Raw genomic sequence first — 27,826 nt, forward strand, 5'->3', positions numbered from 1 at the left:
ACTGCAATAATGATAAATCCACTATAAAGAACAAAATGTCTATTCGCAGGGGAGAAATGGAGGGATCTGTGCTCCAAATTCCATTGGAAGCTATTGAAATCCCACCCTTAAATAGCACAGTCTGGTGCCAAACTTCACAAATCTGCTAGTAACTACTTGCAAAATTACTCGAGAATCAAACCAGCAACAAGTTTTGCTACCCATGGGTGTTGATTGTAACCACATCCAATAAATATAGGAAAAAAAATAAGAATAACATAGAGTATATAAATGTTTGGTTACTATTTTCTTAACACACTCCCTTAATCAGTGTTGCAGGAACACAAAGACCTCCAAACTTTCTCAGATTCATTTTCAGGAGACGTGAGTCCTTGATTTTCTTCATGGATTTACCCAAATAAGCTTTAACAAAGAGCAGCTTTTCTGTTTCCTACTTCTATTTGCGTGCAGAACATGAATACTTTTCTACCTCAAAGGACTTGATTTTCTAAATCACTTTGAAATCCTCAAAAGCTGCTATAAAACCAGTTATCTTGACTGAGATCGGGACAGGAAAAAGGGCACAGAAGGATCCCCACTGGGTGAGTTTGATAGGACCATGTGTGGGACCTCCACAACGCTGCACAGGATTTAGTGTATCAGGACATCACTCTCACAGAAATCGGAGTGGCTGCCTGTCAGTAGCATTAAATTGTTTGCATTTGATTTTGTTAAAGTAAGAACAGAAAGTGGAAAATAATTAATTGCAGCAAATCAATCAGATTAAAAATAATTGTCAACAACAAAAGTAATATTTGAACAACTGGGGAATAATGGAAACCCACTTTGTAGCTTAACCATATCAGTTCCATCTGTTATTATAAGGGGCGAAGGTTGAACTGAGAAATCTGTGTCACACAGAGGCCGGCAGGTTTGTGAACTCTATCGGGAGCTGCTTAACAGTCGGTCTTAATCGTTTTCCAAGGCACAAAGCCGAGATCAAGATGAATCTGTTTCCCACATTGTTTCCTCCCAACAGGGTTGGATTTCAGATTTGCCGGGATTAGAGTAAAGCCACCGGAATTCCCCACCTGGACATTAAGGTTGGAGGCCTTGATTTCAAAGACAAGTGGTATGCAGTAATTCCAACCTGGCCCCACGGGACTACAACTTTTCATTTCTAATCAGTGAACTGTCTTTGTGCAAAACATTTCTTTAAGAGGAGAAGTGGGGGGGGGGGAGATTTTATTACATCTTCCCCTTTACTTTATAATTTTCTTTCAGAGCCACAATATTTTTAGCCTAAATACTAATGAATTAAAAGCAGTATCATTAGTTCACCTTTTCCAGAGAAATTAATAACAGGGCTGAGATTTTTAAATCCCATACTGTTCTTCTGCCTCACCCTGAATTTGCTCATGTGTTACTTTTTCACATAATCAGCTTGGGCTCAGTGGCTGTGCCAAGCTGTGCTTTAGTCTCACAGCATGTTGTAACAGCAGTGACCAGGACTTGAACCATCTGCACCTTTATCCTACAAGTGCATTTACCCAAAGGAACAGTCCTACTTCAGCTCAAGAGCTGGAGAGGAAGAAGGTCGAAGCTTCTCAAAAGCCTTCTAGGCTAATGGGAAGAATGGCACCCCTTCTCTTGCAAAGCCAAAAATATTGTGGCATGGTTAAATCTCTGCAGAATGCCTCTTTGTGCTCTTCCCCTTGATAAAATGGGTCCAGGCTGAACCCAGCCACCCCACATCCAATCTGCAAAGCACTGTGGATGTCTTCAGCTCCCCTGCAGTGGGATGGGTCTTGGTACCTTTCCTGTATACCCTGCTCCACCCTCCTCAAGTCCAGACAGATGCTTTGGCAAAAAACAAAAACAAAAACAAAACAAAAAACAAACAAAAAAAAAAAAAAAAAAAAACCCACCTCAAAAGCTGTACCACCAAAAGGCTGCTTCTGCCACCACCCACACAGACACCCATCAGGACACCCTGATATGAGTATGCCCCACTGGTCTGCAAAAGTCCAAGTGTTTGTCTTGGCAAACTCCAGCTCATCTCAATGTTTTATCCATTGAGCTTCCATTAGCTCCCCAAGGTTTACCCTGACAAATATTTCCCTGTTCCAGGCAATGAGTAAAACTTAATTTAATAGACTTTAGAGGAAGAGCTTTGGTTTTTACCCCTACAAAGACCTACTTCTGCAAGAGAACCAGAAACAAAGGAAACAACAGCATTTGCATCACCCATGTGGATGGGTGGAGTTTTCAAACATTACTGACTTGAATCTGGAGGATGGAGATGGTTAGACCAATCATCTCAGATGAGCCAGGATAAAATCTTTTCATTTTCTTCTGCTGAAGGCCAGGTGTCTCTGGCTCTCTGACAGGCAGAGGTGGCAGGGCGTGGGATGGCTGATGGAGTTACCACTTCCACAGTTATCCGTTATCAATCCACTCCTGGGACTTGACAATTTACAACAGGCATTTAAGCCATCACCCAGTTCCATTTGCCTTAAACATCACTCAAGTGCAGCACTTGAGAATGCTGATGACAGACAAGCCATGGTCCACTCATCAGCTGCCCCAAGCCACCCTAACCACAGCTTTCATTTTTCCTTAGCCATTGTGAAGTACAGAGAGAGCAAAAGTGTAAAAATTTGGACAATTCCCCCACATCTTCTCTCTATTTGTGATATTCCAATGCAAAGCTGTGCTTTTGCAGGTCAAGAAGAAATTCCTAAAGTCATCATGAGAAAGCATCCATTTCCCTCCTCTGGCTATAATACAGCAATCCTGTTTCATTTCCATGGAGGCAACGAGACTTTAAACAACATGCAGGACTGGATAATGTTACATACCAGAGGAATACTGAAATTTGGACAAAATCTCACATTCACATGGAAAAGAAGAACCACATCTCTAGACTCAGAACAATAACCGGAAACGAAAGCTACCGACCAGTCGTTCAAACACGTCTGGTGTTTGCCTCATTAGACTCAATCCTCTGTGCCACACAACAAAACAGCAAACCAAAGTGCTAAATATATGATCAAAAAATTTTTTAAAATCTTTACAGCCGCCGCATCATGATGTCGGTCGGTTTTGTCGGAACACATTTTCATCTGATAGCATGTGTTTTCAATACAGACATATTTGGGCCTTCATGTCGCTATTTTAGTGCTAACATTTACAAGCTTATTTGCTGAAGGCAATTTTTGAAGACATTTTGTCAGTGGCCAAGTCCAACTTCCATTGAAGTTTAGTGGAAGACTCCCATTGACCTCAATAGGAAACAGCTCAGACAGACAGGGCAGGATTCAGAGCTGCTGTAACTCACTGAAATGCCACAAGTTGAGAACAGATCTCTGAGAGCAAAATGGGTAAGCCCAGGAAGAAAACACCACCAAGAGAAGTAACAGGAGAATATCCATCAATAAGTACATTAAAACATGGTACCATGGAATTTCTTCCCTGGCTGTGCCAGTGTAACAGGTTTGCAGTCCATGTCACAGCTCACCACCAGCTGCTGCCAACGGGAACCCTTGTGGGGCTGTGCACTACTGCTTGTGCTCACTGAACCTCATTGGGGGAGGGCAACTAAACCAAAAAACTGCACAAGCTAGGACGTTTTCAGCAGTTCAGAGTGATCTTGCTGAAATAACAAGATCAATTCAGACTGCTGAAGTCAGGCATAGACAAAAGCACTGAAAGAATCCCACATTTACTGTCTTATTTCAGATAATTATTTTCCTCTAGTTCATCACAACTAGGAAAACTTTGTTTAATAGCTTGTAATATTGCTATCATGACTGTAACTGTACTTCCTTCATTTGAGTGGAGAAAGAGCTTGAAAAAATTCCTTGCAGACAGCGGTTTTTTTCCCCTCTTTTTCTTGTTATAAAGTCTACACTTGCTGCAAGGGCACAAGGGATGGAAAAAGTATTTAATTAGTATTTCCAGAAATATCCTCGCCTAACCCATAATGAGGTCATGCCAGATCATAATCCTCCTCAAATACAAGAGACAAAGTGATTTCCTTTTCATACAACGTCCTTTTTTGGGTGCAGCATCGACAGCTTTTCTGTGGTTTCAAAGGAAAAATAAAATTGAGACAGTCTGAGTGGGGGAAGTCCAGAAACATCTAATACATCTTCCTGTGAGATAAATTCAGCAGTGAAGACATGGGTGGGATCTAATACAACCAGGATACTTTCTTTTAAAGAAAATAGAAGGAAAAAAACCCAGACCAAAACCACAGCTCCAATCACCAGGTGCCCAACTGAACTCCTTTGAACTGTCTGCTCAAATAATATTTCTCTGAAATCAGGGAGGGGTGTGTTTGGGCTACCTGTGTCTATTTGCTGTTCCTCTCACTTGCCAGAACCAAACCTAAGTCTTGGGTGGACCCCTGAAAACATGGAGCCCTGTGGACACCACAGGGCCGGTGGCCCAGGGAGGGGTGACATTGGCACTGCTGCTGCCAGGGCTTGGCTTGCACCAAAGAGGTGCTGGCAGCAGGTGCCAGGACCAGCTGAGACCAACCTTCTCATAGCAAGTCATCCCTCCTCCCTCAGTGTTTCCAGGGACCAGAGCACTACTGTGTTTTCAAGACGCCAAAAGAAAAACTCATCCCTCAAGTGGCCCTTCCCGGACAGGAAAGCTCAGGATACTCTGATGTTAGCTTGTACATGGCAAAAATACTAACTAGGAGGAAAGTCAGTTCCAATCTCATCTTGATGAAGACATCAAGAGTTTGAAACCCCACTAGCTCCCGTAGTGGCTCATCCCAATAATTATTCAACTCCACTGTCACGTTCAGGCAGGGAGCAGAGCTCAGGTAGATGCCCAGGTTTAGCTTGCAGCTGGTGATGGCTCATCAGCTTTTCCCCACTGGAATAAGGGGCCAGAGAGCACAAAGAATTTTCTCTCCTTTAATATTCCATAATTAAATAAATCAGAAAAAGGACATTACCTGCTGTAGTTGCCCTCTTCTGCAAACACACCATGTGTTATTTCACTACAGAAATCACTGGACAAAGCTGATTTACTGGTCAGCCTCAGGAAAGCAGTGATTCTCCAGCTCTCTCTCCCATCCCCCAAAGTTTATTATTGAGTTCTTGGAACATCAAGTACAGAGTGTAAAATAATTTAATGGTGGGGGGGATTTTCATCCTCCTTCTCTATCCCAATATGACTAAATTTATTGATTTTGGATTGCTGTAAATTATAATGTAATTATCCTGCTGCACAAGCAGCTTCCCATTCCAGAAATTAAAAAGCAATTCAGGTAAATGATCTTTAGTTATCATGGTGCATCCCTGCAGAACTCATTAGGCTGGGGGATTAGATGGTACACCAAAACTCTTACAGGGCGGGTGACATTGAAAACTATCATGCCTGACAATACAGAACTTCCTTGGGAAGATAATGGGCAAAACTGCTGGTGTGGCACCTTTTTTTTCCCTTTCCTGACAAATTGGAGATGCTATCAACTTGTACTTCTCCCAGGATCTCTAACACTCACTTACTGACCCTTCTAAAAAATAAACACCCTTCCTTTGAGATGAGAATGCCATTAAGTGGAATTTAAGAAATGGACAACATCACAAGGCCATCTGTAGAACATTGTCATCTGATCCCACTGGATCTCAGGTGGAAAAGCAGCTCACGTGAGTCGGAGTCAGCAACTATACTTTTTGAGGTGGGAGACTGCCAACTGGCAAAAGAGAGCTCACACCAGATTTCCAGACAGCTAAGGTGAATTTTCCAGCTTTCCTGAAAGAAAGCTCTATCTGATGGGATTGCTAAAAGATCTGATTGACTGTAGTCACATAAGATCTGTGCACTTTGCCAGCACAAGTGTTCTCAATCCCTTTGTCTTGCCCAAAGGTTATGTTTTGCCTCCCTAAATCTGCCTGCACTTCAGGTATTTTCCACTTGCTGTTCTACACTGTTGTGATGGCTAAGCAGCCATCATCAGGCTTCACACTGAAGGTGGCTGCAGTCCTTGGCAGATGAAAGGATACGTGTGCACATAGTTTGCACATCATTAAGTTCGCAAAACGCTTTGAGGATGAAATGTGCTACATAAATATAACAGGTTATTAAATTTCTTGGTGCCTGCAGTGGTCTTCGATGGATTGTGCCTAAACCTGCTGTTTTTTTTTTTTTTGGTTTTTTTTTTTTTTTTTTTTTTTTTTTTTTACCCCCATGCCCCAGAAAATTTTAAGTTTCTCCCTGGAGCCAAGGAGTCTTTCACACCTTCTGGTGGCCCCATGGAGCTGCTGTGCAGACATGGGGAGTCATGCTGGCTTTCAGCTGCATGTGTGCAGTCTCTGCTCATTTCCTCTGAAAGTGGTGGCTGCCAGACTTGAAAGACCCCTCTTGCTCCCCCTGCTCTTCCCTAATACAGCCCTTAATTAATATTGACAGCTGCTACAACTTTTGAGTAGGACAGTGCAGATCCTTGGTATATTAGTCAAACACCACAGAGATTTATGAACTCATCAGCGTGATCAGGATACTCAGAAAAGAAGAAAAACCCTTCAATTTAAAATTCTCCTACACCATCAGAAATTTCAACTTCATCTACAAGTTCTTTGTACTGTGAAAGTTCACTAGTTCTGTTATTTCACTTCTAGTAAGGAACACATCCTAATATGGACATTTTTGCAGCATTCAGCTAAATTATGAAGATATATGAGGTACCCTGGTAGCCCTTTCTCCCATTAAAAACAACCTATTAACTCAGTCTCATGAAAGCCCAAGTCATATCTGGTCTCTGTTTCTAGCAGAGATGGCTCAGGAACCTCTTTCTCCCCATCTCAACAACACACAGTGCCACAGTTACACAAGGCATTGCGGCTCAAGCATGGGACATCAGTGAAAATCTCTGTTCTTTTTTGGGATGCATGCATACTTTTCAAATTTCCTAAAAGGAGAGGTTACTTGGTTTTGGCCAGGCATCTGAAACCACTCACAGGCCACACACAAGTTACCGAGTAAGCAGACGACATCCTTTTCTTAAACCCTTATGGACACAAACCCATTTTGAAAACATGTAGTTCAACCACCTCAGCAAATTGTTTCCCCAGTGTGTTGGTGTTGGGAGTCCAGTGCCTGCCCTTCCTCCCTCTCCTCACCCCCCATTCACTGTTTACAGCAAGAAGGACATTAGTGCTGCACTGAGCCTGCTCCAGTTCTTTTATATAGATTTAGACCACATAATTTGATCACGACCACCGGCAGTTTTATTGCCCTGATTTATATGTAGTCTTGCAGGGGTTTGGGGTTTTTTTTCCCTTTATTTGGTAAAAAAGTGAAACTCATACCAGTTCCTTCTCTGCTGGAGCCTGAGGACAAGCTGCGGGAGCTCCACAGAGCTGCCACTCCCCCTCTGCCCTTGCTGTGGTCTCAGAGGGGAATACACACACTGCAGGAGCTGGCTGAAGCTTCTCCAGCAGAAATTCTCCCTGTGGCCCTCACTGCCTCACAGCACTTGGCTTGTCCTGCCCAACAGAACGGTCCAAGTGACATCCAGGGGAATCGATGTTGCCACTCCCCCTGTCCATGTGTGTGACACCCCGACAGAAACTCCAGTGTCATTCCCTCTCTTGCCTGCTAACCCTCCTCCCAGGGAAGTCAGTAAAAGGCTTCTTTGGCCAAGTTATCACTTTTACAATCCAAATAGCAGGGGATAAAAATCCAGGCAGCTCTGCCATGGAGCTAAGGGAGATGTGGCTGTTGGGCCAGGCACGTTGCTACCAACCATATGCATTCCCAGGGCATACTAAATCTGGGATCTCTATTAGTATTCTCCAGCAGGCATCTGGCAGATATTAAATACCAGCCTCCCTGGAGAACTTGTTACCTCCTCATGCTTGACTGGGTGAATATAACTGAGCACCGTGCTTGTATCTGCTACCTGAAGAGCCTAGATGAAGCCTATCTAAAACATACCAAGACTCCATATCTGTCATTACCATACCAATTTCCTGAATGAAATCCTGCCTGTCTTTCATTTAATCTGTCTTCTCTCTCATTATGTGACCAGAACACGCTGCACTAATTACAAAGACAGGTCAGTATGTGACTCAAAACCTGATTTCTGTTACTCACCTAAAATGATTACTGCCTGGACGAGCATGATGTTTTGGAATAAGAATAACAAAGCCCACCAATTGTTCTGCCCTGTCACTAGCATGTGAAGACCTAATTTTGCACTGGCCCATGGGCTTAGAGAAAAGGTTCATCAGACATCCAGTCATCTCGCCTTGGTAACTTCATCTTCACAACAATGTGTACTTTTTTCTAGCTTATCAACCTTTTGTCTTTTTCTGCACCCAGCCATTTTCCTCTTACACTTCTGTGTGTGTCATATTTACTAACTTTTCCCTTTGCTACCAATTTCTCCTCCTGAGGATCCCACAAAATGGTGTCTTGTGGCTCAAACCCTGCTGTTACATTCTTGTTTCTCACCTCACTGTATAGCAGCTGGTCAAAGGCCTTCAGATCCCTCTGCACAGCTTAGCCCTCCTCCCACACAACTTGTCCAGGCTACTTCTGCTGCTTTGTATATCATTTTATCTGAGTAAAGCCTTTTGACTTTAGTCCACCATGATTTCCATAAAGGACTCTCAGCTTCTCTCTACTACTCTGAGGTCACTGGCACCTTGTGTCCTACCCATCAAGCAATAATTTTGCAGAAGTTTGAAGCAGAAATCACATCTTCCCTAGTTATGGGGTTCACACTGATCAAATATTCCTGGCCTTTTCTTTTGCCTCACTCAACATAATAACTGCCCAGAAAAAGAATTTCAAAACTACCTGCAGAACTGTTACCAGAAAACTCCCAGGTGACATGAGCCACCATCCAGTTCATGTGCACCCAGAGGCAGACTGGGAATGCTGGGCACAGCTGCACCCTTTTTAAGCGTCTAGAGAGACATCAACCCTTATTTGTGCTATCCATAACCATGGCTTTCAAGAGCCAATTCCTTCTTCTCTTCTGGTGCCTTATTCAGCTGACATTGCCTTCAAATCCCCACTGGTTTGGCCCATCAGCCCTGTGTCATACAAACCACAAGGTTAAGTGAAGCAAATTCAGGCAGACAGTTCTATTCTGCCCTCAGGACTTAACTATGGGAAGGTTTTGAGGCTGGAAAAGAATAGTTTTTCATTATGGTCACAGAAAGGAAGAATAAACGAAAACCACTGCAGATACAGTCACTGAGGAAAGGCCCTTTGGGCTGATACTTAGAGAAGCTCATTTCTATCCGCACTCAAGTGCTACAGAGGTTAAGTACCTGCTACAACCTGCCATAAAAGGCAAACCCCACATTAATAGGAAATGTGTTCCCCTCCCCCATTCCAAATGTATTTTTTATGAGTAAACATTTCTGTATTAAGACTTACTGTCTTCAAAGATCCCTTTTATGTCCCAAAGGTAACCATTTAAGTGTTCTTATAACAGCCGTTACTTATCTTTACAATGGGCAATGCATGTGAACTCAGTGTCTGAAACTTTAATTTTGCTATATATTTTTTAGTAACTACATATAAATCCAGCCTGTTTCAGGTGTCAGTGACTCTATGTGACCAAAAGATAGCCTTGGATCTTATTTCACCTGCAAAGACATTGTTCTGAGTGGAATTAAAAGCAGCAAAAAATTTTGCAAAACTCTCAACCCTTTTAACTTGCTTGCATAAGTGATGCAGAATGCACACAGCTCAGAATATGAGATGCAAATGTTTTTCACACATTCAGTCATCTCATATCTATTTTAAGTCACTGCTCCAGCAGTTGAAACACAGGACCCTGCAGTAAAGATGTTTTAAGGATGTCTTTTTAACAGCACAGGAAAGTGCCTCTGGAGTTTTCAAGGGGGAAAAAAATTGCACCGAACAAGAATACTGCCAGCTCCTCTGCAGCCGATTACAGTATCAGAGTGTGCATGTGCACAGCAGACTAATGGGAAGGTAAGCTGAAACTAAGTTTCTCTCCAAAGCCATTATCCCATGACAATGATTTTATCCTTCCATCACCTAGCATCCGAGAGTCTAATTACAAAGGACTTTGCTAAGACCACCGTCTGTTGCTAGACGGGGTGAATATACATGTCTGTTGGGTGTCTGTTGCTTGGGTTAGGGTAAACCTTGAAGCTCTCCATGGTTTCTGTAAATACATCCAGGTGTATCCAAAACCCCACCCAGGCACTTGGAGCTTACCCACAGACTACATATGTAGGAAACTGTTTCGAACTAAAAAAAAAAAATTTCTCTTGTTTTGATACAGAGTATTTACATTTACAAGTTGTTATTAACAACTTGATGTTCTCCTGCTGAATTCCAGGTAAGATCACCTGAAAAACTTTCTCAATTCAGAGCAAGCACGGCCCTTTGGAATACACTCAATCTCTATACCCCCAAATGGTCTCTCCACTGCAGATATTAAAAACACCTTCACTGTAAGTACTTAAACTTATCTTCCCAAACTATGAAAAATTGTTTTATGGTCCCCTTTGGACAAGATACGTGACACCTAAGACATATGAACAAGGTCACCCTTGTAAGGCAGCACCCAGGGGCAGCAGCACCCTCTTGCAGGTGGTGGGGAGTGGGAAATGGCAACAACCCCACAGTCTGACCCACTAAGTGTTTCCTTGTGACTGATGCCATAAACATGCTAACCAGATGCTGATGGATGGGCCTGGAGGCCCAAAGAACAACTCAAGTTCATTATATAAATGAGGGAGCAAAGGGAAGTCAAGCAGCTTTCCCAAAATCATGGAGGAAGTTTGGGACTTCATCAGGAACTGAAACTAATTTTCTCCAGGCTCAGTTCTGTGCCCTCACTGTGGGGAGCCACCAAAAAATTGGGTATCTTCACACAAGCAGCCTCTGGGAGTCGGATCAGCTTCCCACAACACATAATAATTCCTCTCATTAAAACGGGACGTGCAAACCAATGCCTAAAGTCCTCACCTTTGTGTTTCTCTGGTTTTACTTTATAGTGTGGCTGTAAATGCCTCTGAAAGAACATCATCAGCTGTACCTGCAAACCGACACAAACAGATTGGGCTTAACCTCAAGCCTCACCTGCAAGAAGGCACTTGCACACATTAACACAGGACAGGGATATTCACTCCAGCCAGGATGGAGGAAATTCCCCCCCAGTCACTGCTGGTCCATCCCACAAAGAGTAGCCATAAACCAGGGTAAGTCTCAGGTAGAAAAACTGAGTGACAAAGGTAATTTCATCACCTCACAAACAGAAAAATTTCATTTCAGAAAAATCTAAATATTAACCAACATCCCAGCTCCAGGGTCAGCGGTGCTGACCTCCCATCACTCTCTCTCAGCTCAGAGCATCTTGACAGGGGCATAAAACCTCTGCTTTCTTTAAAAGATTAAACTGTTGGTGAAGCAGCACACACAGGGCCAGGAGCTTAGAAGAAGATACCTCCTCTACTGGATAGTTTTCAGGAATGTCAGACACTGATCTTTTATATCAATACAACTGAAGCCATCAAAACATCAACTTTAACTGTTTACTTAAGGATGTATCTGTTGCCAGCTGTGATTTTTTCTGAAAATCTGTCAGTCAGGAGCTGATCACTGTAAGAAAAGAGAACAGAATAGAACAGGTTTCTGGCTAAAATGGTACCATTCAATCCCTGCAAATGTCACTGTATTTTAAAAATCAGATACTGGTGGCAGTAAATATAAATATTTTGCTTAAAATCCTCCTGTTCTTACTTATGATTTACTTACAATTGGAAGCATTTTCAGTGGGATAATCTTAAAAAGATCTGGGATTCCAGGAGAAGGAAAGAGGTATAAAAAAAAAAAAAAAGAGGAGAGAAACCCCCACTGAGCTCTCTAACTAACAACAGAAAAGGCAGAATTTATTTCAGTCAAGTTTGTGATCATGTGGGATCACATTCAATTTTTTAAATTTTCTTTTTGGACTCAGCCTATGTGCCCAAAGTTTTGCTCAGTTCTTTCCAGCAAAGTTTGCCTTGATTTCAACCCAACACCACCATGGGAGTCACAGAACACCCAGCACAGGTCATTTTCAACACATATAAAGTCACGAGTTTAACATAATTCTGAAGAAGTTTGCATGAAAATACTATATCCCCTTCATTCCTTCATGAGCTAAATTTACAATCTTGGCTGAGGTTTTATTCTCTGTCATTACCACTAAGATCAGAGAACTCATCCTGTCAAGCATAGTCCCCACACAGAATTCATGGGATATCAATTTATTGCAGAATTTAAAGTTTCTGCAATTTTTGTCTCACCTGGTTCTGGAAAAAAACTGTACTGTCTAATTATGAGCCCACTGTGCTAGGTACTGAACAAAGGCACTGCTGGGTTAGTTTAAATTCAGTGATAACCTATTTGTGCTACTGAGCATTTTCATAGCCTTATGCAACCAAGAGGAATGAAGCTGACTGCTGCAGCGTGATGTTCTCAGAGGCTCTGGATGATGCATAGACAACTTGTGCTCATCTCTCCTGAAGGGAAAGAAACAACGCCTCCGTTTGGCAGATGGGCATGAGGATTTGAGTCATCTGACCATGATTACATGGCATATCATTGAGAGAGGAAGGGCTTGCTAGAGGATATGGCGAACGAAGGAACCTGGGCTAAGACCTCTGTACTATTATCCATGTCCCATGTATACCACATAACTTCTCAAGTCCCAGAGATAATCCCTTCTTGACATTCCCCTGAAACAGCTCAACCCATTTCAGCCACTTTAGCCCTGGAAAAAATCCCCTGTGCTCCCTGTCTGCAGAACAGGAGCAATGACATCTCCCTGTCTTGCCAGGATGTTCATATGCAGACAGATGCTGAAGTGTTGAGGCTGTGTGGGGGCTGCACAAAGCAAGAAATCCCCCCACAAGCCCTGGGCTCCCCAGAAGCCACCAGACAGCACAATTCATCTTCTCTAATTATAAAAAATAATACAAATAGCACAGTGGAACTGGCTGTGTCCTCTCAGGCCTCTGCACCTCACTCATCCTCATCACCACACGAAACCATGAAAACAGATAACCTGATTTCATGGGGGGCAGTTTAACAAGGTGAGGAACAATGCCAAGTCTCCTTTTCACTGCAAGGTCTATGGATGCCTTCTCAAGGCCACTTCTTCGGGGGTGCTGGGAATACAAGCCCTGTTTCTTGGTGCTGGTGTTCGAAGCACAGCATTTCTAGGAACATTTTTCTTTGCCACTTGTTTGACCTCAGGAGCAGTCCCACTGCTCTGTGCAGGCAGCCATGGAATGCTCTGCCAAACCCTATCAATTATTTAGCATCCAAAGGTAGACCTAATCTGTGTGATAAAAGGATGGATTTTATCTAAGATTTGTTCCCTTTAAAGTGATTTACACAACTGGCCTCTCTAGTTGCTTCCCTTAACATAATTATTTACTTTTGCATTAATAGCCTTCCTCCATTTAGGTTATTTTTAGGAGCTTTTTGTAGCCATGAGAATTTACTACGGGTTTTCCCCTTGTAGTTTTAGTGTGGATTTTAAATTTCCCATCTCTCTGAATGGGCTGTTAAAACACTAGTTTTGCCAACGCTGGTGTAAAGCAGGAGCAGCTCTGGGAAGCAGCCCCCTGGCCGTGTTGACATCTGGGTGCTGAGTTTGCCTCTAACTTGAGAAGCCACGGGTGAGATTTCAGCTCAGAGCTGGCAGTCAGGACTCCCAGACCACTCATCAGGCTATGGACTGATGAACATGAATGAAAGGCTTTAAAGTATTAATCCAGTCCCACCTTGGTTTCTCGCTTTAACCCCACTCCGCAATTTTGGCAAAGTTGGGAAGACTGGGATTTTTCCACCTAACATTAAATCAGGCACGAAGCCCTCAAGGGAATAAAGCAGGCACAACGTGTTTCACTCCACCCTAATGCAAAAGCATCCCAAACTAGATACCTAAGACTTGAGCAGCCAACTTTAGACAAAGTAACTCCCATCCTTTGTCCTCCCATGATTACGGCAGGCTCAAATGCCTTGGCTAATGGGTGGTGTTGGGAGAATTTATTTATAAAACCTGCACAAGTTCACAGATATTCAGGCAAAAAGCTGCCAGAGATAAAAATTCAAGCTATGGGGACATGCTGGCAGAAGAGACAATCCAGGAGATAATCCATTATCACCACTGGATTTTCTTACTTGACTGCAACTGACCAATCCACAATAGGTAAGTTTAGCATCAGTTAGAAAGGTTATATTTAGGTACCCTCTGAGGGCACTTAAATGAAGTCTAAACTGGGTGCCCAGAAAAGAAGACTTACCAGTATTTGCCAGAATAAACTTATGGAGCTTACAGAGGACTAACAGAAATGTGGAAGTTATTATTACTACAATTATTATTAATGATAATATAATACACTGACAAAATACAAAGGTCTTCCAAGTGGTGCTTAATGGTTGGGATCACCAATGCCAGAACCAGCCTGTGAAGAATAACTTTTTCTATTTTAAAGTCATAAAAGCTTTTCAACTTGGTGTGCAAAACTGCAGCGTGGTTAGGGATGAGATAAAATTATTCTGTCTTCAAAAGTACCTTTGCATGTGTAACGACCTGAAATTATAGGAAATTTTGCTATAACAGTGTGGAGGAGCTGTATACAATAAGGAATGCTAGCTGATGCTATGAATTATAGAATTGTTTAGGTTGGAAAAGGGCCTTAAGATCATCAAATCCAGCCATAAAGCTGTTGTATCATCTAAGGGCTACACATTTTGAATCAAAAAGTCTGTAAACATTAATGGTTATCCACTTTGAGTCACACCTTTGCCCACAGGGCTGGCTACCACACAAAGTCAGTAGAGAAGCCTGGGCAAGGAGTTTTCCCCACGAGGAAAAAAAGAAAACAAACTAAGAAGTCAGACTCCAATCACACATTTAAGCAAAGCAAAGGATTACCTGGGCTGACTCTTTTGAAAAATAAACTAGGGAGACAGCATTGCAAGCTGTGGATAGAAGAGAAAGGGCAGGCAGAAAACAAGATGTGCTTTTGTAGCACAGTTTGTGGAAATCTCAGTTATCAAAATTCTGCCACAGTAACTGAAGAACTAAACCTGCTGCTCCCAGAGTGCTCTCTGCCAGGCCCACACCCCAGATACTGCTCATGAAACACAAAAATGGTGGAGCATGGCTTTGACTTCATCTATCTCTACACAAATCCTTCTAAACTATCCCAAAGTGCAGGTGTCAGGTGACCGGCAGGAGACAAAGATGGCAAGCTTGTCACTGTCCTTGATATGCTGTGGTTGAGGAACAGTCTCAGCACTGCACAGCCTGAGCATCTGAGACATCCAGCTGCCCAAAGGGACATGAGTGGGTACACAAGAGACTGTAGGCAATCTGCCCACTCAGAGGGCTACAGTAGCAAAGAAATACACTTTAGGACCCAACAGAATCAGTTTCCTGAAAGGCTGACAGAAACAGTCAGAGAAGAAATACAGCTCTTGATTGCTGCTGCTCCTGTGGCAGCACTGCACTGAAGCCTTACCCAAGGTGGGGGCCACTGAAGTCTATGCAGTAGATGCACGGAAATAGACAGTGGCTGTCAGGAGAATTTCTCAGTGAATTACACGATTTTCCCATCATTCTGTTTTAACCACTTGCCCCCTTTCACCCTGAAGCCAATCCCAGCTTTTCTGTTGAATGCATCTCTCAGCATTTTAAACTGTACACAGCAAAGCAGTGCAGGGCAGGGAAACTAAGAATGTGCTTGTACTGGTTATGTTCCCTTTCCTGGAAAATGTGAACTGAATGAAAAACACTCTTCAAGAAGATCCCTGCCTCTCCAGGGTGGACATAGGAGATGACTTCATTGGGGCTGTTCTCATTCTAATTTGTCTGAGTCTTGGGCCACACAAACTATATATTTTTTCAGTTGCTGAGGTGTGCTGGGATGCTGGCATTTCCTCCTCCTCATTTACATGGTCTTCCCATAATCCAGCACTAAGACAAGCTGAACTGCATAAGGACTCCCTGCCAATGCCACTTGGGGCTTGCTTATGGAAGACCTCTGGAGAGCGATGGGAGGTGCTCCCTGCCCTTCTCCTCTGCCTGTGAAAGGGCTGAGTGTGCTACTTCTGCAGAACTAAGCATTCCTGCCAGCCCATAAATCAAGTGAGCAAACTCCATCCCAATCTCTGATCTGCTGCAGAAAAGCCCCATACTCTGCCTTTACAGCACACACAGGGCAAAGAGCTGTATTTCATCAACTGAAGCCTTAATATCAGAGGAGAGTCGTTACCTCCTGGGAAAAAAAAAAAAAGCACAGCCAGAGTCTTACTAGTCCTGCAGCTTGGCTTCCCCATGTTTACACCAAATGACTTGTTGAACTTCATTATATACAAAGTATTTCCATAGATCAGAGGCAGGGAGACCTGTGCAGCTAACATAAAATAAATTACCACCCTGTGATAAATGGTTCTATTAGCAATCCAGATTGTTAAACTCAGATACAACAGGATGAAGGGAGCACTGCCCCATTCATTCTCCCTGCGGCAGATACTGAGTTGTAAATAGGTTATTTTGTGTGTAAATAACACATTAAAACTCAGCATTAGCCGTGTCTTTTGATAGAGAGGAAATTGTTCCAAATAAATAATTTCGGACAGGAATGTAAAATAAGCCAGATTTAATAGTGCATGCCTGCTGTAGCTGTGTTAAACATGACTAAAATGATAAACCCCAGAATATACTAATAGTAAACTATGCTCTGACATCAAAGTAATGAGGCTGTATTTTTACCCAGCTTTAGAAATGCTAAAATTAGTCTTGACAGAGCCAGACATCAGAAAAATGTTTCAAACATAAACACCATCAATTTGGGAACTTGGAGTTTGTGTCATGCAGAGGGTGGGGAGGCGAGGGAAAGGTGCATTCTGGACCTTGTTAAAGTTGGGCAGTTAGCATTTAGGAGAATTTGTATTTAATTTTTATTACGAGATGAGCAACCTATCTTCCTAAATATCTCTGCCTTTGAGAGAGTGGCTCATTTAAATTTCCCCTACGGTCATGTGCCTGGGCTTCCTCATGCCTGTAGGTACAGAGGACGTGTCAGTGCCAGCCTGGAGGACACAACCCAGCCTCACTTGTGGTGCTCTGCACCACCCTCCTACCCTCCACAGCAATATGGAATTTGGCATTCAACAGAAGGGTTTTTTGAACTTTAATTGTTTTAAGTTGCCCTTCCAGAAGTAGGGACAATAAAACCAAGAGCCTCTTCTTTAGATCTAACTTGTCTACAGCTCCTACATACTGTCAATATAAACACTTTCCATCTCAGTCACACATACACATGTGCCCCTACTGCAAGTGAAAAGAAGAGCTTTGACTCCTTGGCGAATATGATTTATGGAAAACCAGAAAATTAGGATAGACTTTCCTGATGTCATATCTGTGAGGCCAATTTCTGAACATCTGATCAATGAGTTACTATAAAAAAACTGTCGCAGATGATGTTTAAAATGGCAACTTCAGAAGACTAAAAATATGGGATGCAAATTTTTAGTACAAAAGGACTCTTCTCTACTGCCAGCATCAACAATATTGATCTCTTTTCCTACAGCCATAACTGAATTTGTTAGAGGCTGGAAACATTTGGGACAAAGACCCCAAGCAAGGGAACTAGAAATGCAGACTGAACATATTATCTTATAAAAATACAGACTAAATAGTAATATAATCAAATAGTGATTCTTCAATTATTTAACTAATATTCAGTTTATTCCTTCAATTAATTAGAAATAAATCCTTATGAATCTATTAATTCCTACAAGTGAAAAAGAAAACCTTATGATCTGAGAAACATACAGAACATGCTATGATGGCACTCCTTCAATGTGACTCAGTAGAATAAAGAAACGTATTGCAAATTACATTTGCTTGGCTCTGGAGAGCAGCTTGGTGATTTGCAGCACTGGCTGAGCCTCACTGCCACTTTCTCATATGCTAGTACAAAGAGTAAAACCTCTGCAATAAATGAAACCAAGAGTTTGTCTTGGATGAGAATAAAGACTTGCTCATATGGCCCCAAAGCAGGGTGGGGAGCTGAGAGGGCCCCCCTTTAAAGCTGATGCCTTCCTCAAGCTGAACTTCCTTATTAATCTCCACGTCTCGTTTGCTTTCTTCTGTAAAAATATGAGCATAAATACTTGCAGTTCTGGTCTGTTGTGAGTAATTACTTCAATTTAGGGAATCAAACATGTTGCATTAGCATGAACACCATGTAAGTAGAATCTCATCTCTACCCAGCCTTTTTGCCATCACCTGCTACATCACACCTTGCAGTTAACTCATGTTAGAAGACAACTCTGTATCAATTTTTCTACTTTCAAGCACACGCACAAGCATGCTGCTGGCTTTCAGGAGCCTGTATTATGTCTAGCCAGAGTTCAAAGGAAAGCACTTGGAACCACAGGAGCACGTGCATCACCTGCAGCGTCCCGGGCCAGCGTCCGGCCACACGCTGCTCCGCTGCTGCCCATTTTGGGTCATTTATGAGCACTTTTCTTCACAGCATGACATAGATTTCACTCTTTACATCTCATTACACAACACTTTTATCACAATTCCCCTGACATCTTCAAACAATCCTCAACTTACTTCTCCACTTCCTCCTACTAAAAGGAGAAATATTGAGGCCATGAATCACTTTTTTCCAAAGGTGAGAGCACACTGCTAACAGAACGTATTAGACTGGACGCTTAAAAACCAATTAGGTCTCCAGGGACGCCAAACGGGCTGATGGACACTCCACCTCGGGGCATCCTCATTTGGATCTCTGGAAAGGTTGTGACTGCTTCCTCAGTGGAGGTACTCCCAAGGCAAGTGCCAAGTGGGGAGAAGGTGTTTATTCATAACAGCACATCTATGGGTTGTGAATTTTAGAATACGCTTGGACTATGTTGGGGCCAATCAACCCTTCAGTCTGCCATCACTGAGATGATATCTCAAGTGGGCTGCCTCAGAAGTTCCTATAGCCTTTGCTTCTTCAGGGATTTGCTGGGGGATGCCAAGCTTCTGCACGTTGCTGTCCCCCCTATTTCAGATTCCTGGCAAGCCTTCCTTTCTGCCACTTTGTGCAGTGCTCACAAGGAAAGTGGCTCAGACACATCCAGGACCACAAAACTGCATTTCCCTCCAAACAATTTTGTAGAAGACTTTCTGGTTGCTTGTTAAAAAAAAGTTTATCAAACACATGAACTAATCTGATAGATTATTAGCCACTCCTACTTTATTCTGTTCATCTGAATCTTCACAGGTAAATCGGAAAAAGAAACCTGAGTAGCAAAGTTTACAAAAAAGGAGGGATAAAGCAGATTTAAGCCTTTTTGGTTGGAAACTATCTTCAAAACTCAGGCAACCAAAAACTCAAACTCTCCAGCCAGTCTAGGTAAGAAAGAGAAGAGCTCACAGAAGAGTCGTTCTGTTCTCCTGGGGTGATGAAATACCACCCCACAGTGAAGGAAAGGGAGGGGACAGGTTCATTTTGAGGTAGACTCTGACTAGCAATAACGTGTATTTCAAATAAGAAAAAAAAGCTGTCTGCAAAGTTTACACAGCTGGGATGTCTCTTGTAACATCCAAACTGCTGCAGCCTCACCTAAATTTGTCTCTTATACCCTGCCCAGAGATGACAACCAGTCCCCAGCGAGGGCAGCTGTGGTGGCTCCCCAGTGGGCACAGCCTTGCCCACAGCTGTGCCACCATGATGGGCCCTGGCACTACTCTGGAGATCCACCAGCACACGTGTACCAGAGATTTTTGGGTTTTGCCTGCCACAGCAAGCAGGAAGAGGCAGGAGCAACATCCCTGCATGTTTACCTGCACACCACAGTTACATCCACCAGTAATGTGGCGTCCACAAGAGCTTCCCAGCTGACTTCAACAGCAGCAAGACCAAAATCTTGCTTAACACACTGACTTGAACAGGAACGGCACAAGTGGAGGGGTTTCTTTATGAACATTCTTGCAGTGGGTCTGGACATTCCCAAATTCCTCTCTAACCGTGAAATCCCAGCAGCAATGACTGAAGACTGTGCACTCTGTTTAGCTCATTAGCAGGATCACAGCTGGCACATGATACCCCTTTCTGACCAGGATAATGAGGTGCTCCCCATATCCAGTCAGCCCCACCAGGCACTCCTAACTCCACCATGAAAGAGTGGAGGGCACAGCGCTGCCAACACTATGCAGCACCAGTCAGCTTGTGGCAAGTATTGATGGGATGCCCCAACTCCCCCACAGCCACCTCTCACCACCCATCCCCTGTCTCATCCCAGCCCAGTTCTCCATCACACTACAGTGACGCTTAGATGCCACACAGTGACACAGCTTCCAGTTCCTCTGACAGTCAAGAACCCCAATAAACTCAGCATGTTCACAGGAAGACAGACACCACCATACTTATTAAATTCTTACAGTCTAATGAAAAACACCCCTGCTGCTTTCAAATTGTGGAAAACGAAGTACCTCCTTGTGCTACTGCTGCTCCTGCTGCTGCTAAAGGAGGGGGTTTCTTCCCCGTCTCTGTAAAGCCATTCCCCTCCAGAACAGCACCTTTCCCTTCTTTTTTCCCAGCAGCTGTTGAAGCAGAAGTTTCCATCTTAGACGGGCATCTTCCAGCTCAGGAACCCTACAGGATATAAAACAAAACCAGATTCTGGTCACCACTCACAAAACAGGCAAAATCAGCTCCATGAAGCAGAAGATGGTTGGCAGAGTTCAAAAGCAAACGGCAAGCAGCAAAGAATTCCTGGGTTCCTAACTCCAGCAGTCACAGGCACAAAGGCCACAACCATGTAAAGGACTGGGTGTTCCCAAAGGTCTACAAAGATCCGGACCAAAAAATAATCCCCAGCTAAACCTGGACTACACAGTAAAGTTTACAGGTCCATAGGGCTTTCCAGGATTACAGGATAGGTAGATACAAATATTTAGCACACATAAAACTGATTTACCCATTGTATGCATGACCTAGACCATCCTAAGAAAAAACTCAGCTAAAAATTTCCAATAAAACACAGATAAACATATATTTAAAGTGTCGGGTTTTTTTTTTTCTATCCCACAGTGGATGCTTATGCTGTGGGCTGGTTTGGAACCAGCGTCATGATCAGAACTTTTCAGCAATGCTTACAGATAAACCACAGCAGGTCTGCCACATCCCATCAAGTTCTCACTGGTGAAATCTAACAATGCTGATTGCTGTCTCTGCCAAAAAAAGTTATATCCTGAGCAACTGCATCTGAAAATCAGCCACAGCTTTAATCCATTACAAATGGTGAATTAAATGCCAGGAAATATCCACAAAACAAGAAGATACCGAAGTACAAATAACCTAGGTTTTTAAACTTAGGTTGATGAAACATAGCAGCTCCTGAACTTTTTGCCAGCTTGACCATTTTTTTCTGCATGACTCAGACTTAAATGGTCTCCCAAAAGCAAACATATTGGTATCCCAAATTTACTGTAAAAATGGAGTTTCTTTTAAATGAAGAGGCATACTTTGTTTCTGAATGCAAACACTTTGTTCCTCTCATTTTACCTTGTTTGATTTCACATGTCTCCACCTGACTCCTGCTTGCACGCAACCAGACAGTTACCTGGCACTACCAGCCCCAGGCTGGTCTTGGGAAAACCCACTGCTAATTCCGCTTTCCTTTCTAATTTTAATGCAGATCTGTGATTTTTCACATGCAAATTTTCAAATGCAAATTTTTCACCTCCTGAAATACTCTGGAGCACACTGGCTGTTTACCTTACTTACTGGAATTAATGGGATCAGGGGAATATCTGGGAAACCAGAACATTTTTTTGTGTGTGTGCGGGTAGTTTTATCACCATTGTGTCAATTCAAAACTTCCCTCCCTTTGCTCTGGAGGACTGACTGACTCCTGAACATACTGAACTAATAGGTAAACTCTCCTAAAAACTTTAAAGCACAAAGATTTCAGGAATCCCCACCCTGCGAGGGACCTGGTGCCCACCACACAGCCATGTGCTGCAGCCCGAGAGCTCAGCCCAGGAGCCTTCAGGCGTGGTTTGCATAAATGGGACAACGAAGTGATGGATCTGTGGTCACAGTCTGCAGCTGTAAACTGCAGAGCTCTCATTGGAAATGACAGGACCCACAATTACAGGCTTTACTGATGACACAAGACTCCACTGAATACCGAGGTGGCCCCTCAAGGTCCTGCCCCGGCATGTGCTGGGCTTGATGGCAAGCATGGGATGGGTTCCTGGGGGCCAGGACTTTACAGTGGTTTAATCCAGGAATCAGGTTGGGTTACAGGCCACGTATGAAATAAATACACCCAAACTGCAGGAGTATTTGACCTAGGTCTGACAGCCTGGGCTTCTGTTCGTTAAGCAAATAAACTTCAGAGGCTCTATTACTAACCCCCCACCTGTTTCTTCTTAGTCCCTCCTTTCAAGGCTTTGCACTTTTGTTTGAAACCAGACGCTGGCCCTCGCACCCCAACCCCCTTCTCTGGGTACCCTGACCCTGGGGGCAGCCCCGGGGCTAAGGGAGCATCCTCGGGCACTGCAAAGCTCAGCAGCCAGCGAGGGGAAGGAAGGAACTGGTAACAGGACTTGCTCTGTGAAACATGCAGATTAGAGCCATGGTTTTTTTCCAGAGATGCCTGAAGCAAAATCTCTACATCCCTGCCACAGACACCTCAGTAGGGACCCAGTTTTTCAGATGTGTCATTTATCCAACTGGAATGTGACAGGAGATCATGCCTGTATTTGAAAATCTGGTCTTTGCAGCTGTAATGCTCTCTTTTCAGATGAATTATGAATTTAAAACAATATTCAAGTGTTTGTAATAAGTGGTTGTATTAAACAGGTAAATCCTCAAATACCAGATTAGAAAAAAAAAATAAATAATGCAACTACTCTAATCTCACAGGATTTAGGGTAATAAGTCTATAATTATTTTTGCTTCGTAAAGGTGCCTGGAGCAGAGCAGGCTGGCTATGAGGTTCCGAGCTTTTCCCCAAGTCAGCAGCAACTAAAAGTCATTTTCCTTTCACAGCATCCCACAGCCAGAGCTGATCATCTCAGCCCAGGAAGACACAAGCATTCTTCCTCCAGATCCTGCTCTGCCCAGCACCTCTGCCCACAGACCAGGACAGAGACCAGTGAGCAAAGGAGCACCAGCACTGATTTCATATCCCACCTTCTGAGGTTTCACAGACACTGGCCAAGAGCTGGTGACCAGCAGTCATCCCAGTGGTGCAAGGTGTGACCAGGACACAGCACTGGAACTCTGGAGGTTTAGGTCCCCATCATGGACCTGTTACAGACGCCTCAGTGTCCCTGGGCAAAAAACTTAACTTCTCTCTTGCAACCAGTTTCCACAGCCATAAAATAGGAAATAGTACTTTGCCCTATTTGCAAAGTGCTTTGAGATCCTTTGAGGCACAAGGCTATGGAAGTGTTTTTATTACCAGTATAAGAAGATATATTGGTGGAGGCAGTCAATCCACACTATCCAGGAGCACAACATTCATTTTTTAAGCAATGCATACTTTGCTTTCTGTTCGATGCTAAACTTTTTCTGCTGCTCTGTGCCACACAGAATTTATAAATTCAATGACAGATTAATCTTAGCAGTGAGCCATTTGGCATGAAAAAGGGTTTCACAGGGAGCCTGCTTTTTCCTGTAAAGAGCATGCATTTAGGAGTGACTATACAGAGAAAGACCCTATGCACTTATTCAAGCACAACTCTCTGCCCTCCGTCATTACTCAGAATTAGAAAACCAGAATGGATTACTCAGATTTTTCCTAAGGTTTGTAGCTTTCTCTGCAGGAGGAGGGCTGGGTAATTGATTTTGACACTAATACCAGCACTATTCATATGCCCTGTAATGTAATTCTGCAGTGACACTAAAAAGGCAGCCATCTGAGATCTGAACAAGGAAAGTGCTATATGATTTGCCCTAGACAACCCTAGCTATTTTAACAGCTGTGTTGTATATTAAAAGGGAGAAATCCCAACAGAATTAAAAACAACAAAGTCACATTTGCCTTTGAGGGAAAACAAGAAGCCGTAAACTTTCCTAATAAAACAATCCCTCCTGCCAAGTGCTTGAGGAATGGTCTAAAGTGCTGTCCGAAAATGCCTGTCTCTATTGGAGGGCATCAGCCTGAGCAGGACTGCTGGCAAACTCAGGAATGAACAGATAGTCATCAGCCATACCCTCTGCACACCCTTTTTTTTTTTCAAAAAGGCAATTATTTCCTTCTTCAGGATTGTTCTTTCATCAGGAAACCCCCTTCTCCTCCCCTAGACAGGGCAGAAAACATATTTTTTTCCTTCTCTGTGAAAAATGAATGACCAATTTTGCCAACTTCTGCTCAAAGATTAAGTAGCATCATGGGAGTGATCCTCTCTGGCAGAGGGCAGGCACTGCCAGTGACACTGTGACTCAGATCCAATCCTGAGTGCCACCCTCAAGCCTGGTAGCCCCATGGAAGGGGCAGAAAGGGATTTCCAAAGCATGCTTCCAGAAGCCATCTCACTTTTTGGGAATATTTTGGGCTTTCTCAGACCAGTGTGTATTCTCTCTTCATTCTGAGTTCATCCCCACCTGACCTCCCCATGCACAGCCCTAGCAGTGCCAGTGAGGTGGCGTCACCTCCAGGGGACATGCTGGAGGTGTGCTGGCTGCTGACACCAGTGCAGCACCACAGCCACATCCATCACCACTGCTGCTGGCTCCAGGCAGGACTGATGGGAGCTGGGATAACCAAGGGCAGCCTTTGCACAGCTCTCACCCAGTTTGTGCTCAGGCACCCACAAGGAGACAGTCAATTCTGCCACATCAGCCCTATGCAGATACAATCCCAGGTCTAAGAGCTTTTCCTGGCATGCTGCTTTAGTTAAGATAAACAAGGACATACTCCTGCCATCTCTTCTTTTGCAGTGGACTGTGTCATACAGCTCAAGCCTTCTGAATACATGATCTACTCATGAAATTCAGTGTGAGCCAACTGCTCTGAACACTGGCTTAATACAGTGGCTGCTGTGATCCTTTTGAGTCTCCCAGGGTTTGAGCCAAATTATGTTCTCAATTACACGGAAGTAGCAGCAGTTAACCCGGTGAAGTCATAGGCTCTGTACCACAGCAAAACTTGACCCCTTTATTTTCTTTTATATCAGCAAATGCTTCAAATTACTAAAGAAAGTTTTTTCTGTCTAAATGCCACTAGTAAATCTTGGGACTATCCAAACAGTCTGTCTGCTGCTGAAGGACCTACAACTGTTTACAGAATATCAATCTCAGGTAAAAGCAGCATAAATGTTAATTCAGAACTAATCACTTGTGAGGTCCTCCTGACACAAGGTTTCCCATCTTGACACTTCTTGGGAACTGTTTGCTTGGGCCAATCCTACAGGGTTGATTACACATGAAAATTAGAGCTGTACACTGGGGCAGCAGCTCTCTGTCTGGGGGTCGCTCCTGCCCCTTCCCCTCAAAAAACCTTCTGTGGTGGGTCCCTACCAGCTTCTGGGATGAAAGGAAGCAGAGACAAACCCATGCTGGCAGAAGCAGGGCTAGAAGGGCACAGAGCTGCTCAGGGGTTGTTCTATTTTTCTACCCCCTACCCTGACTCCTGCTCAGAGAAGAGCAGTACCAGGCTGCCGAAGGGAGGGAGGAGGGAGCTGTGCTAGCAGCAAACAGGATAGGAAGACACACAAGTTCTGCCTCCCTAGTCCCAAAGGTAAGGCTAAAATTGCTGAGAAATCTGAGAAAGCTTCACCAAACAGTTCTGGCCCATGGCAAAAGTTGTATCACTCAAAAAAATGAAAAGAGTAAAAAAGAAAAGGGGGGGGGGGGGGGGCGAGAAAGCCTCACCAAACAGTTCCGGCCCATGGCAAAAGTTGTATCGCTCAAAAAAATGAAAAGAGTAAAAAAGAAAAGGAGTGGGGGAAAAAAAAGAGACAAAAAATACCCCCAGTAGAGTTGGCAAAACTGCAATAGTTATACAGGTTCTGGAATGTACAAAGGCTGAAATCAGAGACTTAGCATCTCTTTTGAACTTCAAAAACAACAAGTCTCTTCAAATCACTCAGTTAATTGGCTTTAAATTAGAGTTCTAAGTTTAATGAACAAATCCTTCGCGTACGGCATGAAACGGATACACTTCTAGATTAACTTCCTGATCAACACCATCTGCCATTTCCATATGGTAACAGCAAACCAAAAGCACGAGGAGAAGCAGCTCTGCAATACCGTGAGGGGTCAAAGTGCACCCAGAACTGACTGAGGCTTGCTAGTGTCTCTCTGTACTGTACTAGCATCACCTCCAGCCAGCTCCACAAGTCCTGGGATACTTCAGGCACAACTCTGTCCAGGAAGGTAAAGAAAGAAAAAATGCAGGGTAGGAAGGAGGCATGAGGGAAGGAGGGATGTTTGCAAGGATGACTGGATGGATGTGGAAAGAGCAGCAAGTTCCTGAAAATGGACAAGGGCCTGGAAAACAAGAAATAAGGGGAAGGGGGATAACCTTACTGAAGAGTATGAGTGAATGAAGCACAGACAATGGCAAGTCCTGTGGAAACAGAGAAGCATGGAAAAGAAGAAGCAAGACTGTAGGCAGACCTGACTCCCCAAGAGATGGAGATACATGCACTGCTGGGGCAGGGAAAAGCACAACATGACATCTCTCATGGCTGGGACAGGACAGGGAGGCAGGGGCACAGAGGTAAAAGAGACACAGGGAAGAAAAGTGACATGCAAGGGTCTCTGGTAGAAGAAATATGCCTTGCAAACAGCTTCAAAGAATGTGGCCTTCCAGCCTGCTCCATCACTCTTTGTACATGGAGTACCTAAGACTTTGTGTCTAGGCACAAAAAGAATTTACTGCTTCAGGTGGTCCCAGCCATGTGAAAGGAAACCATCTCCAAAAGAGTCACAAATGCTGTCCCCCCTGCTTACACTGACACTGACCACAGCAACTTTCCACTTACATCAAACAAGGACAGTGGAGTTAGTGGTGGCACTCAGAAATTATCACCATATGGACTGTCTGTAAATATTCAGCTACCTGCTGAAGAACCAGCCTTCAGCAGCCCCTGGGAGACCTTCCAGCAGGAGCCAGTCACTGATGGGTCCCTGGGCAGCAAGGCTGCAATGCCAGCATCCACAGAGGGGCAGCCAGCCCTTGGGCCCCCTGGTCCTGGGCAGGGTTGACAGAGGTGACATATAGCACTTGTGGGAGAGACATGTCCTTCAGGAATGTCAACCACAAGCCAGGCTATCCTAGGACACTCTGTGGCACCAAATGACAGTACTGAGGCTACTGTATTGCAACATATATTACTTTTCCCTTTCTAAAGCCATTTTACTTTCTGGGCTGCATTTATTGGAAAGGAGATGATATTAAATAGAGGAACTAACATTTCAGCCATTTTCAGGTTTAGTCTGGTGTTCCTATTTTTCACAAACACTAATGTCACTTAAACATCACTGCTTCATTACAAACAAGTCTGATTTATAAAATAGCAGAACATCTGAATTGTTTCCCCACTTCCAGTGTATTTTCAAGATGCCAACCTTACAGCCTTGAACAAAAATTATCTTTCAGATGCTGGGTTAAAAACAATCACAATACATCATCAAAACATACGAACAGACATAAAAGCTCAAAGCCAGACACAGAATCAGCACTGGTCCTTGCCGAGGCATGCAGGCTGGGGTACCTGACTTTCCCTCCTTTCCCTCAGAAGTTATCTTTGTTTCTTACTTTGGAAGAACTCAGAAGATGGAGGAGTGGGGGCTGGAGG

General features: G+C 43.6%; 1 protein-coding gene across 1 annotated transcript in view; it reads right to left on the reverse strand.

Annotated features, from left to right (window-relative positions):
• GLI2 (GLI family zinc finger 2) overlaps positions 1–27,826 on the reverse strand; it is a 187,813-nt gene that overhangs the window by 118,598 nt on the left and 41,389 nt on the right. Inside the window, exon 2 of the mRNA XM_041473464.1 lies at positions 20,498–20,660. Within this exon, the coding sequence (XP_041329398.1) occupies positions 20,498–20,630 (133 nt within the window). The 5' untranslated portion in view covers positions 20,631–20,660. The remainder of the gene's footprint in view (positions 1–20,497; positions 20,661–27,826) is intronic.

This window comes from Pyrgilauda ruficollis, unplaced genomic scaffold (genome assembly GCF_017590135.1).
Source record: "Pyrgilauda ruficollis isolate IOZ18807 unplaced genomic scaffold, ASM1759013v1 scaffold3, whole genome shotgun sequence".
Classification (NCBI taxonomy): domain Eukaryota; kingdom Metazoa; phylum Chordata; class Aves; order Passeriformes; family Passeridae; genus Pyrgilauda; species Pyrgilauda ruficollis.